Genomic DNA, 12,816 nt, shown 5'->3' on the forward strand with positions numbered 1-12,816 from the left:
AAACATCAGGTCTTGAGTGGCGGTGGGCTGGCAGCATGAACTCAGATGTCTTGCAGTGATTCAAGATGGAGCAGCCATGGAGGCAGGAGCCTCTGAGCTGTTCCTGCAGCAGGGCCTCTGAAGGACGCAGGCTGTCCGGAGATCCGTACGCTGGAGACCGTCCAGCTGCCTGCACGCTGCCCCAGCACTGCCTGCAGATCCTGCCCGTGAGGGCAGCGTGTAACAGCCTCCCAGCAGCCGGCATGGGTGGTGGTTGCTCTCGCAGCACACCCCGTGGAAGTACAGCATGGTTGTTGCACCTTTGTCTTCAAGAAAGCACAAATGTGCCGTGTCCAGACACAGAGAAGGAACCCGAGCCAGAGAGAAACACAGCACTTTCCAAAGAAACAATAAAATAGCCTTGGAAGAGTCTCTCAGGGTCACCTAATGCCCTGCTCCACAGCAGAATCAGCTCTACCTGCCCTCCAAGAACAACAGGCTTCTTGAGTCCTTTCAAGCCCTCCAAGTGACAGCAGCTTCCCAAGTGATCTTCCAGTGCTTTCCCACACTCTTAGAAGGATCTCCTGCTGTCTGACCTGCATCCTTTTCCATGATTTTCTCCAGTTACTGTTTGTCCCACTCAAGAAGAACAGAAAAGGGGTTTACACCTATGACTGGGACGTTACCTTTTACACACTCTAAGACATGCAGCTCCTCAGGCTCTTATCAGCCCTTCCTCCTCTCCATGTCTACAAGGTGGTGCTAGGGAAGTTCCTTCTCCCTAGGTGTCCTGTAGCAGAGACCCAGGCTAAGGCAGTTTATTCCCTAACAGTGGTCACGTTCCCAGATGCTTTTCTCTGTGCTCTCTGGTCTATATCTACAGAAATGAGCCCCAACCTGGGCACGGTGCTTAAGAAGAGGTCTCCCCAGCACTGAGTGGCTGGGAAGGACACCTCCAGGAACCTCAAGCACAGACCCCATTCACCGATCCTCCCATCATGTTCAAAACCCCTGTTAAATGGTCACAGCCTCCAAAACCAGCACTGGCAAAAGCCGCGAATGCTTTCTGATAACCTTGATTATGTTATGCCTTTCAGGATGAAAAGCAAGGAGGAAAATGCTACAATGTCTTGTGAGATGCAATGGGTCTCAGCAGGGTCTGGGCATCAAGGTGAGACCCACAAGGAACACTCCGTGCCTGGGGGGCTGAGGTGCAGCCCCCTCGCCTGCTCCATCCCACAAGACCCGCACGTGGGCTGAGCAGCTGTGGGAAGGGGCTGACGGCTCAGCACCCGGCCATGCCAGGCACTCTTCCTGGGCTGCCAGCACGGGCAGGATGGCCACAGCTCTGGCAGTGCCCGGCCGGGTGCTCCTGCACAGCCACCGCAGCACGCACGGTCAGAAGTCTCACCATTACAAAAATGAAGCAGAAAGCAACTCTTCCAGGGCCCTCCTCGCCACTGACCCACCCTCTGGGTACGTGCCGGGGGACACATCTCCAACGGGGGCACTGAGCATCAAAGACATCAGGGTTTCTCCCTCATGGGCACGGCAGGCTGAGGAGCATGCTGCGCTCCCACTGCTCCCAACAAGTGTATATACACACACGGCACTGCCTGCCCACCGCCAGCACTGACACCAATGCCAGACCCACCAGCCAGCCTGCAGTGCCCGCAGTCCCCGCCGTGCCAATGCAAACCGTCCCCGCGCAGCACCGAGTCGGCGGCACAGCAATGCTCCTGGGTGCAGGAGCTGCCACCACCCCCGGAGGCTGTTGGAGCGGGCGGCCGCGTGGCACCATGGCAGGTCCACGCACCACCACAAGCACATTCTCAGAGCCAAACCCCAGCAGCTGCTTGCTACCATGGGCACGGGCTTCCTCCCACCGGCCCCGGGGCAAGGCAGCCAGCTCAGCCCATCCCTGCTCCAGAGGACTCGTCACAGGGCAGGTAAATGGGTCAGAAAACATCCACTTAATGCTCTAGTTTGTCACGCGAGCGTGACTGTGGCAGCAGCGCCAAGTGCCCTGCAGCAGCTTCGGCATGGCAAGGGGGTGGCAGCTGGGGCTGCCCTGCAGAGGTGGGCACTGCCCTGGGGATGGTGCAAACCCAGAACTAAAGGAGAATGTTTTGTTTTCAACTTCCACGGAAACAGATGGAGAAACTCGATATTCAACTAAAAGGAAAAAAAAAACGTTGTCAACAGAAAGCTAAAAATAGGTTTAAATTGAATTAAAAAGAGAAAGAGAGAGAACAGAAAGTGAATGAATAAGAAACTAAAACACACCTGTGCCAGGAGTTGCATAAATGAATCAACAATATCAGGATGATCCCTGGGCCCTAAAATATAATAAAGATGTAACTTAAGAGAAAAATCATACAAACAGCAACTCAACATCATATAGTTATGTGATACAGAAAGAATTTACAAGTGAAAACAGGAGTGTAAGGGAGGAGGGGTGTGTGGGGAAGGGGATGGGCAACATGAGCAGCTTGAAGCAAGTTAAAGAAACAAAACATACAAAAAAATCATGAAACTTGGAGAACCCAAGAACAGAAAGAAACTGCGAACAAAAGGGTCTGAAGCCCCAGGGTCTCCAGCTAGCACCTGGGTGCTGCAGAGCCAAGGAGGAGATCTTCGTGTCCTTGGGGAGGGAGAGGAGGAGGAGCAGGGGCTAGCTGGGCACCATCTCCACAAGGAGAATTAGAGCTTTTGCACTTTGGGGACTGAGCGGGTGTCTTCAGAGTACTGTTTGGTCCTGGAAGATAACTGCAAGTGAACGACAACACCTCAGCAAACGCTTGACAGGCCTGGCCGGGCTCAGGCGTGCACATGCTTGTCACCAGCTGCTCAGGAGCCCCTGGCACAGTCGCCCTCCCGCCCCGTTCCCAGATGCTCTCCAAGACCCTGAGTCCAGGACCCTCCTGGAGGTCTCCTACAGCGTCCTCCTGGGAGAGACCAGCTCGGTGCGCAGACACCTCCATGCCAGCACCACTCACCCTACCTTGGCATCTGACCCTGTGCGCAGATGCGTCTGGGCCCCTGCAGGGTCAGGCGTCCCCCCCACTCTCCTGCTGCCCGTGGGCTCAGCAGAAGGGGCTCGCCCTGCTCCAGACCAGCCACCCACCAGAGGGGACCCACGGGGTGGGTGGGAGCACAGTCTTGGGCACGCAGCAAGCTGGACGGCCACTTGCCTGAGCAAAGCTCACATCCAAGCACTGGCACAGCTCGGGCTCTGTCCTCTCCCCCTTCCTCCTGCAGACATGCCTGCTGCTGTCCAGAGGCATCGCCGCCTCCCCGGGTGCCCAGCCAAGAGGGTTTCAGCACAGACAGACACATCCACACGCTGCTGGCAGAAGCGGGGACCTGATCTCCGGATGAGCCCAGCTCGCTTGCCACTGACCCCAGTGACACCTCAGTGCGGCAAGATTTGCTCGGACCATGGCGTGATGATGAAGCAGGGGTCCTCCCTCACCTCCCTAGAGAGCTCTGAGCCTTGTACTGGGGGGCGGCATCACCCTACCCAGCATCCGGCCATGAGCAAAGGACAAGAGCCCTTGGGGACTGCAGATGGAGTGCTGAAGGACCAGAGCCAGCACCTCTAAGATACATTTTTCCTTGTCATGGGGGCAAGTCATCAAGAAGCTGAGGGGAACCACAGTGTGGAGGGGCCTGTCCTAACCCCACTTGTTTTTTGTAGGGTGGGCAGCAAGCCAAAGAGTGGCCCCTGCCCTGCAGCATCACAGCGATGACTCTGGCCAGCAGTGACTCTGAAAAGGTAATTTCCCAGATGTTCACACACACATCCTCCTCCTCGTGCAAGGGCTTGATTCCTGGCCACTACAAGCAGCGTTGCCCGCCGGAGGAGCCCCGGGATCTCCTGGGGAGCACAGCCGCTCTGCCAAGCAGGACTGGAGCTCGGGCTCGACCCTTTCAGCACGCGATGCCCAGCCCTGCTGCAGAAGCGGGGCTGTCACAGCACTCCAGACTCTCACCCAGGGGTTTCCTGCTTGTGCTGCCCTGCAGGGAAGGTACCCACCTTCCAGGGGTTGGGATGAATCCAAGAAACAGAGATGGCCCCATTAGCTTAACTAGGAGTGAAAACAGCCATTCTTCGTAAGACACCTCCAGACTCCATGCATGCAACAGCCTGACAACAGCCCCAGCGAGAAGGGTTAATCCCACATACCTTGCTGGAAGAGGGTCAGCGTGACTGAGGTAACGAGCAGGAAGAGGGCCTTGATGGGAGGGAAGTGGGCAGGCTCATGGGCAAAGATGTGAACCAGCTGCAAGAGAGAGAGCAAGACTGAAGCTGCTGCTGTCCCTGGGCACCCTCAGCCTCCCCAGGGACTGGCAGTGCCAGCCCCAAGTGCAGCTCCATACCTGCCGGGTGAGGTCGATGGCAGAGGCCTGGGGAATGGTGCTGTACATCTGCCCCAGCATCTCGCACAGCTGAGGCACCATGGGGGCAAAATCATCCAGGAGGGTCTTCACAGATTTCTCAAAGATGGCACAGACAGACTGCAGGAGAAGGACGTTGTGAGCAATGGGCATCAGGAGACCCCTCCTTGGGGGGCAGGACTCGACAGACGGGTCCCAAGAGAGGGAAATGCTGGCAATGGGGATAGGGACCAGCCAGGCAGAGGGCTCAGACCTGCTCTGCTTCTGGCACCCTGCTCTGCAGCACAGGATGCTCCCAGACACTGGGAAACACCTCCCTGCAGCAGTTGGCTCCCAAAGGGGCAAGGGAAAGAGTAGGTGGTGGGACGCTGCACCTGGGCGTTACTGGACTGAGAAAACTGCAGAAACACTACATGACAAAGGTCCAGGTCAGAGCAGAGGTCTCCCCTTAGGGAGCACAGGTTTGGTAGACCCCATCTCCCTGGTGATGGCAGGGCCTCCTGTAACTGGAGAGGAGCAGAGCTGATGGAGGACAGACAAGAATGGCCGGACGCTGCTGGTGATGGCAAGCAGCACTGGTCCAGACAACCCAGTGAGACACCCTTCTTATAGGGCTTCAGGCAGAGTCTGTCCTTTGCTGTCCCCAGTTCAGGTCAGCAGGGACAGGCAGAGCTGCAGACAGTACTCGGGAAGAGCCTGGTTACCTCCACCACTTGGGCATCATTCAGCCACTTGCTGAGGACCTTCTGTATGAGCTGGAAGACTTGCTGCAGAACCACCACCACCTGTAAGGAACAAGAGGGTCTGAATGCACCAGCACTACCCTCTTCATGGTACATGGTGCATTACCCATTAATGCCCCTCTCCTGGCACCAGCAGTTCACAGCAGAGCTTTGGCCAGGCTGTGGCAAAGAGCATCAAGCCACCACTTTACTCACTGGGTTAGGTCCTTGCTGCACTGGCAGTTTCTTGACCTCGGTGCTTTCGTGGTCATCATCATGGTGGCTGATGTCTAGGGTGGTGAAGAGGTTGGAGAGCAGGCCCAGGATGTGGATGATGGCCAGCTTGTTGGAGGGATTGGGCTGCCAGGGAAAATAAACCCAAAGTGTGACATGGACCACACTGCTGTCACAGTCATACCTTTGGGATGCTGAGGAGCCAGGACTGTAAAGACCAAGTGCCAGAGAGGGGTTCCCTGCACCGCACTCTCTCCTGAGCCCATGTTCAAGAGTGCTGCTTCAACACCCCATCCCCAGGGATGTGCCAGTGGAAGAAGGCACTTCTGGATGGAGGTAGCACAAGGGCACTCACCGTTTCATCAGCCAGCTTTTCCAGCTGCTGGATGTAGGGGGTGATCAGGGAGTGCAGGTTTTTCAGGATCTCCTCCACTTGCAGCGCAGAGAGCAGGAAACCAAGAGCCTGCATCAGCCACATGCACTGGCTCGTCTGGGACAGAGGGGAGACACAACAGGGCAGGTCACTGCCCAGCCTGAAGCCCTTACCATACACATATCAGCCAAGACAGCTGCCAGGGGCCCGGCCAGCAAAGCCAGGAAGCTGTGCTGCAGCTGCTCTGTCTGGGACACTCTGCACATGTCACTGCAGGAGAGGGGGCAGGTCCCTACCAGCACAGCAGAACCCAGGGAACTGCTCTGCCACCAGCTCATGGCATCTTCTCAGCAACCCACCAAAGACAGACCAATTGGTGCCCAGAGATCTCTATGCCAGCACTGCTCACCCCGCCTCGGTACACCATCCTTTGCACAGTACTGTCTCAGCCCTGTGGGGCCAATGTCCCACCCCATCCTGGTCACAGGCACAGCCTGGGCTCTGTCCCCATTCTTATCTCCTTCCTTTTTCCTCTTGAAGACATGCCTGCCATCTCAGCATCCTTGGGCTTGGAGGCACTGGGAACTGCTAGACTCAAGTCTCCCTGGGGGCTTCCCTCTCTTATGGGGACATGGCGCCCAGCGTGACCCCAGCCCACACATGGTGGGAGGCCAGCAGCGTGGTGAGAGGGAGCCAGCAGGTACTCCTGGTCCCACACGATGGCTGCAGCCCTAAGCTCTCCTTTGCGGACAGCCCAGCCTGCAACGGCACCCCTCGTGTCTTCAGCTGAGCACAACTAAGGGGTACGGGGGGGGCAAGCAGAACCAGCCAGAGTTGTCAGCCAGCCCCTCTTACCTTGTGAATCTGCTTCATCAACACCTCCTGCCAAAGCAAAGGGGAGAGAGAGAGAGAGGAAGGTGAGTGCTGCAGAAAGACCCTTCCCAAAGGCAGGACTGATGCAGGAGGTCAAGACAAGTGACACCAGTGGAGGCACAGACAAGCAGCACACAGCCCTGCACAGCCTCCCCACAATCCACCACAGGCAGGGAACAAAATCCTTGTGCCCTGGTAAGCTCTTCCCCCAGACAGCCCCCCCAGCCACCCAGTGAGGGGTGCTCCTGGCTCGGACGGGCTCTGCAGCAGGACAGCTTGAGGAGCCAACCTCAGCCAGGGCTTCCTTACCCCAGGGACCATCCCTCCTAGGCTCCAAGAGCAGAGACTCGCACCCTCCATCAGCCTCTCTCTGCTTCCATGCCCTCTTCCTAGTGCCTTGGAACTCCAAGTCCCCTCTGCCCCGAACCTTGAGAGCCACAGGACAACCTCCCCCAGCACTGCAGGGATCAGCTCAGTCTCCACAGAGAGGCCTGAACACCAGCAGACCCCCAAGATGCTCAGCAGTGGCACCAGCTGCCTGGTGGGTGCAGAGCTGGCAGGATGCCGCTCCCAGCAAGGCAAACAAAACCCCAGGGAAAGGATGGATGCCCAAGTGCAACCCCAGTGGACCCTTTGGCAGTCATGTCTGCCAGTGCCTACCATTTCTGCACTCACAGGACAACACGGGGCCTGTCACCGGGGTCTACTGGCCTAGGAACAGGATGGACAAGTGCCTCACACCAAGCAAGATGCACTGAGTTGCTGCTTTGTGTCCCCCTGCTCTGATCCATGTGGAGGAAAGGGTTTGCACAGAGCACATCCCAGCTTGGCACCACACATCCATCTGCATTCAGCTCCTACCTGTGATACGGCAACGATGTTGGCAGCATAGGGTGGCAAGTCGTACTTGCACTCCCGGCAGATCTTCTTCAGCGTGGAGACACTGGAGATGGAGAGCTCAGGGTTGCCCAAGGCTTGGAGCACCAGCGGCAGCACGTTGTTAATCATGACGGGGTGATCAGCCAGCCACTCTGACAGGGCCCCTGTGCACACAGATGGGATCAGACCCCAGGACTGTGCCACGGCCTATTGCTCCCCACGTCCTGGGATGCTCAGCTTTGCTTTTCACTGCTGTTATTGCTGAGCAGGAGCAGCCTCAAGAGGGGCTCCTCCTCCCCAGCCCAGCCTGCATGTGAGCAAAGTGACACGGCCCCAAGCCTGACAATATTCAAGAAGCAACTAGACAACACCCTCAGACGCATTGTGTGAATTTTGGGGTTGTCCTATGCAGGGACATGAGTTGGACTCAGTGATCCCTGTGGATCTCTTCCGACCCAGGACATTCTACGATCATATGAAAGGCCTCACCAATAGTGAACATCACGGTGTCGGCAAGCTGCACGTTGCTGATGCTGATCCGGGGAATGAGGCCGATCAGCCCTGGCACCACATCAGAGTAGTTCACGTCGATGGTCTCAGCGATGGACTGGAAGCCATAGAGCAAGGCCTCCGTGTGCTGCCAGGGTGGGAATGGCACTGTCAGAGCTGCACGCTGACCCCCAATGTCCACCCCAGCCCCAGGCACTAGCCCAGCCCCCTCACACCCGGCTGAGAAGGCTGGTCCCTGGGCAGTGCTGAGGATAGGGAAGCAGAATAAGACCTGTTTCTCCTCCCAGAGAACCTGCACATGTGCCAGCAAAGTGTTCACACTCCTCGCCACTATCACATCCCTTTGCTGTCAGTGCCCCATGGCGAGGATAGGGCCCTGAGGGGATGGTGGCCGTAAGCCTGCCACCCAGGTCCTCTTGCTCACCTGCCATGTGGATGGCTGCTCTGTGTTGGTCAGGAGACGTCCCAGTTTGTCATAGAGGCTGCTCAGGAGCTCTGCGCCCAGCATCTCGTACACGTACATCAGTGTGTCAGAGATGTCCACCCTAGAGAGAACATGCATGGGTCTCCAAATGCTGTCCCCAACCGCTGCAGAGTGCTCCACATGCAGACACATTACTTGCGTTCCCTTGTGTGTCTGCACAAACACACTGCCCCAGCACAATGCAGAACACTCCCAGGGCTCCCTAGGCAGGGCAACTGGTGCCACCCCAAAATACCGGCTCATTTCTATATTGCCACCACGGCCAAAACAACTCTTGGTGGAGGGAATCTCCTCTGTGTCTGCACTTCGGCCTCCCCACAGTGCTCTGGCTGCAGGAAGGCAAACTGCTGCCTGTGTCCTTGCCAGCCTGACAAGCAAACCCACCTCCGAACCCAAAGTCACATCCATGCAGGGAGTAACGTGCCCCAGTCCTGCTACCCGGGGAAAGGCAGGCCCCAGCTGTACCTGTATATCCGAAATTGCTCCTTCTCATCTGAAGACCAGAAGCCATACTCCTCATCGGAGGGGAACTGGGCTTTGTGCAGCAGCACATCCACCAGCTGGAAGTAGACAGGCCTGTAGACCTGCTGGTACACTGCCTGCTTGTCCGGCTCGAAGGAGAGGATGTCGTCCTGGCAGCAGGAGGAGGAATACGTCAGGTCTTGCAGGGGAAATAAAAAATGGAGCCAGCATGCCCATTGGATGGAGGTGCAGGGGCATCTCCCCAAGCTGGTAGGACCTGTCACAGTTCAGAGGTTGCATTTCCAGCTCCACAAAGTCCACCTGATGCTGAGCTCTTCTGCAGCGGCAGCATTATCAGATGGTGAGATGCCAGAAGCCCCAGCAGCCAGGCAGACCCTGGGGTGTTTGAGGACAGCATGGCTACAGCAGGGTAGCATTGCCTGCCATGTCCTCCCCTCAGGAGCACCCCTGCATTGGGAGCATGTACACCTCAGACCCCTGTAAGGCAGACTGGATGGATGCCTAGGGAGCACAGAGCTCTCCTACTTGCACCCATCTCCTCAGGTCTACCCAGAGAAGCAGCGAGAGGAGGTGGGAGGCTCAGCCCCACGCAGCAGAGGAGCTGCCAGCACGGCGCCAACACGGCCCCCTCCCTGCCCACGCTCAGCCACACTGCATCAGACTGCAGAGGGATGGAGCTGGGGGGGTGAATGGGGCTAAAAATAGAGCATGATGTGGCAGAGCTGCTCTGTTCAAACAGAGAACAGTGGCCCTGGGAGCGGGACCCCACGCTGGGCAGCCCCCAGTTCTCTCTTTCCTCCTCTGAGAGACAACGGCCACCAGCCCGGCAGCAGGGACTAGCCTGCAGTAAGCCAGCATGCAACCTCTTCCCCACCTGCAGCCTGTGCAGCTGTGCAGCAGGGAGCTAAACAGCCAGGCCTGCTGCTGGAAAAAAAAAAAGGCATGAAGTTTTAATTAGTTATGTTAATGAGGCCCTTAAAGGCTGGCTCAGACTTCCACGGGTTGGAAAAAGCAAGCCACAGGACCAGCATTTCTGAGTTAGGTGCCCTGCAGCAGCTGCAAGTATAGGATGAGGAGCAGAGGTGTCACAAGTCCCTGGGGAGCAAACGTGGCCAGGCCAGACCCCGTCCCCATGCATCAGTGTCCCCAGCCCCGCCTGGAGCGCAGAATTGGGCCAACTGCCCCACGATGGCCACTGACCTGCAGTGTGTACCAGAAGGTGAGCGTCAAGGAGCTGGTGGTTTCATTGACGGGGTAGTGCCCGGGGATGCCGGTGCAGAACATGATCATGTTGACCAGGGCCAGGAAGCTCTGCCAGTGCTCCACCTGGTCCAGGAGGGCCCTGGAGAGCAGAGAGCACAGTCAGGGTGCCACCACCATGGCAAGCCTGGCTTGTCTACCCTGACACACATCACAGGGTACAGGACAGGCCCTGATGAAGCAGCACATGGGGAACAGAGGGCTGCTCCAAGCTCATTCCCTCTCCTGGGGACCATCCCCAGTACTCACCGGGAGTGATTCTCCCCCAAGGCCACAGCAATCCGGCAGATCCCGTGTGACGTCTCCATGTCCCCGCTCTGGACCGCCTGGCGCAGCTGCTCTTGGAGCCCCAACACAGAGGGGATGAGCTTCAGGAGGGTGTTCACGTACCTGCAAGCACACCCTGAATCAGGGCCAGGCATCACCTCACCAGCACCAGCTGCCATGGCATTCATCCCTCCTGATGCTCTCCCAGGGCTCCCAAACACATTTCCCTACTGGAAGGCTGCTTTGTGCAATGGGACGCATCCAGGCACCTTTACCGCTTACATTATACAGTCCTAAAATTACATACGGCCCTTTGAAGGCAACTGCGAGGCTGATGTGGCCCTGGGTGAAAACGAGTTTGACAGCCCTGGCTTACGGGGACTCTCCTCCCAGCCTGCGGCATCAGGTTGAAGGCTGAAGCCCCCAGCACTCCTGCAGTGGAGCCTCCGCAAGTGAAAAGAAGGGCTGAGCCAGCGGCCATCAGCTCTGTGTGGATCTCCCACTGTACCACAGTGTAGGCATCTGCCTCTGCCCACCCGAACCTGCCGCAGGGCTGCCAGCAACCCCCAGCCAGCACCAACTTGTCACTGCCATGACCAGCTCCGAGCGAGCTGTGCCTGTGCACAGCAGTGTCGGCGGGGATGGGGAGTGGGAGCAGGGCGGCAAGGGCAGACCCCAGGACTCTTTTTGCCATGCTTGCGAATTTCTCAGTCATGGAGGCAGCCAGAGCTGCCAGTGGGAAGCCACACAACCCTCCAGCATGGGCACATGTGGATTGTCCTCTCTGGCCAGGATGAAGTGGGCAGCCACCCTTGGGGACTCCTACACAGGGAGGATGCTGGCCCCTGGCACATCCCCTGGTCCCCCACCCCACCAGGCTGCCGCAGCGGCACAGCTCTCCCACATCACATCACACACATCAGCCGCCCCTCTGCGCCACTGCCTGCAAGTGATGGTAACCAGGGCAACGAGAAGGAGGCAGCCAAGGTGAAACACAGCCCAGGGCCCCCGGAGAGAGGCCCTGCCGGAGGCTGATGAGCAGCCCTGCCATTTCCCTGCCCGCCCAGGCGTGTTATCCAGAGCTGCAGCTATTCCGTACACTCCCGCAGGTGCGGGACCAAGGATGCTCGGAGCGGGAGGCACACGTGATGCCAGCTCTCCTGTGCCTACCACAGGGAAGAAATGCGAGTACTGACACCAAGACAGCCACATGTCCACCCCGCAGAGGCAGGGGTGCCCAGCAGCTCTTGCTATGGCTGATTTAGGAGACAGCGAAGCCACTGGTGCCACCAGTGCAGGGAGAGAGCCACAACAGTGGTGTCAGCTTCTCGGTCTTGGCCAGCAGGAGAAGACAGAGGGAACAGGGTGTCTCCAGTCCCAGTTGCCACCTCAGTATCCCCTCTATGTGCCACCTGGCCCCTCTCCCCTAGAGGCAATGGGTATTTTTGTGTAAACCATTTTCAAGCCTCTGATGCCCCATGAGTGATGCATGTGGCAGTGTGGGAGCGATGCGATGATGGAGAATTTGGGAATTCACCAGCTCTTCTCCCCAGGAACTGATGCTGCAGTCAGGGTCAGCCCAAGGGAGCTGGGGCAGTTCCCAGACAAAAAGGCACAGGGGACCTTCCACTGCTCCAGTGCAGAGCAAAACCATCCTTCCTCTGCAGCACTGGGCTCACATTAACCTAGAGATGTTTTCATAACTTCAGGAGTTTATGACAAGGACCCTGCTTCTGCTGGTTACCATTAAATACTCACGGTGCAGATGCTTAGAGCTCAGCTGTTCCTTTGGACACCCTGTACAGTCAACAGAGAACCACCTGGATTTGCTTCCCTGCTGCAACTCACTCCATGTTAGTGAAAACTTCTAGAAAAGGCTGGGTGAACCATGTCTCCTGAGAACCACCTTGCTCTGCTCACTGCCTATGCAGATCTAAGGGCAACTCAGACATAGGGGTCCCCAGGGAGGATGGCAATTCTTGCTCTAGGTGAGTTGTTTTAACCAGCCACCAAAGAGCCATGGCCAAGCCGGCCAGAGCTGTGTTCCTCTCCTACACATCCAGGAGAATGGAGCCCCAGGCCACCCCACCTGCTTGGTGCTGCTTCCAATCCCCAAGCAACCAGCTGGTGCCACAGCCCTGCCCAGGCACGGAGCTTGTCCCCAGAGGCAGACACCACATCTGCCAGCCCTGCTGCCAGCCCCTGCTTCCCAGCCCAGCACCAGGCAGGAGAGGACGAGACCATCCCAGCCCAGCTGAGCAGCCTGTCCACAGCAGCTGATGACTGGCAACGCGTGTGGAAGAGTCTATGAACGTGGCAGCCATATGATGATGCTTCTCCATGTATTTCCC

General features: G+C 57.6%; 1 protein-coding gene across 2 annotated transcripts in view; it reads right to left on the reverse strand.

Annotated features, from left to right (window-relative positions):
* The window catches only part of IPO13 (importin 13), a 34,462-nt gene that overhangs the window by 8,583 nt on the left and 13,063 nt on the right, over window positions 1-12,816 (reverse strand). For both annotated transcript variants that reach the window (XM_082053728.1, XM_082053727.1), the window contains exons 3-15: window positions 10,448-10,588; window positions 10,139-10,280; window positions 8,921-9,087; window positions 8,396-8,516; window positions 7,951-8,098; window positions 7,444-7,625; window positions 6,565-6,591; window positions 5,692-5,826; window positions 5,319-5,462; window positions 5,085-5,165; window positions 4,363-4,500; window positions 4,169-4,265; window positions 2,266-2,318 (exon numbers count right to left, since the gene is read on the reverse strand). In XM_082053728.1, coding sequence (XP_081909854.1) covers window positions 2,266-2,318; window positions 4,169-4,265; window positions 4,363-4,500; window positions 5,085-5,165; window positions 5,319-5,462; window positions 5,692-5,826; window positions 6,565-6,591; window positions 7,444-7,625; window positions 7,951-8,098; window positions 8,396-8,516; window positions 8,921-9,087; window positions 10,139-10,280; window positions 10,448-10,588 — 1,576 coding nt within the window. The remainder of the gene's footprint in view (window positions 1-2,265; window positions 2,319-4,168; window positions 4,266-4,362; window positions 4,501-5,084; window positions 5,166-5,318; window positions 5,463-5,691; window positions 5,827-6,564; window positions 6,592-7,443; window positions 7,626-7,950; window positions 8,099-8,395; window positions 8,517-8,920; window positions 9,088-10,138; window positions 10,281-10,447; window positions 10,589-12,816) is intronic.

This window comes from Streptopelia decaocto (assembly GCF_964273445.1).
Source record: "Streptopelia decaocto genome assembly, chromosome: 5".
Lineage (NCBI taxonomy): Eukaryota > Metazoa > Chordata > Aves > Columbiformes > Columbidae > Streptopelia > Streptopelia decaocto.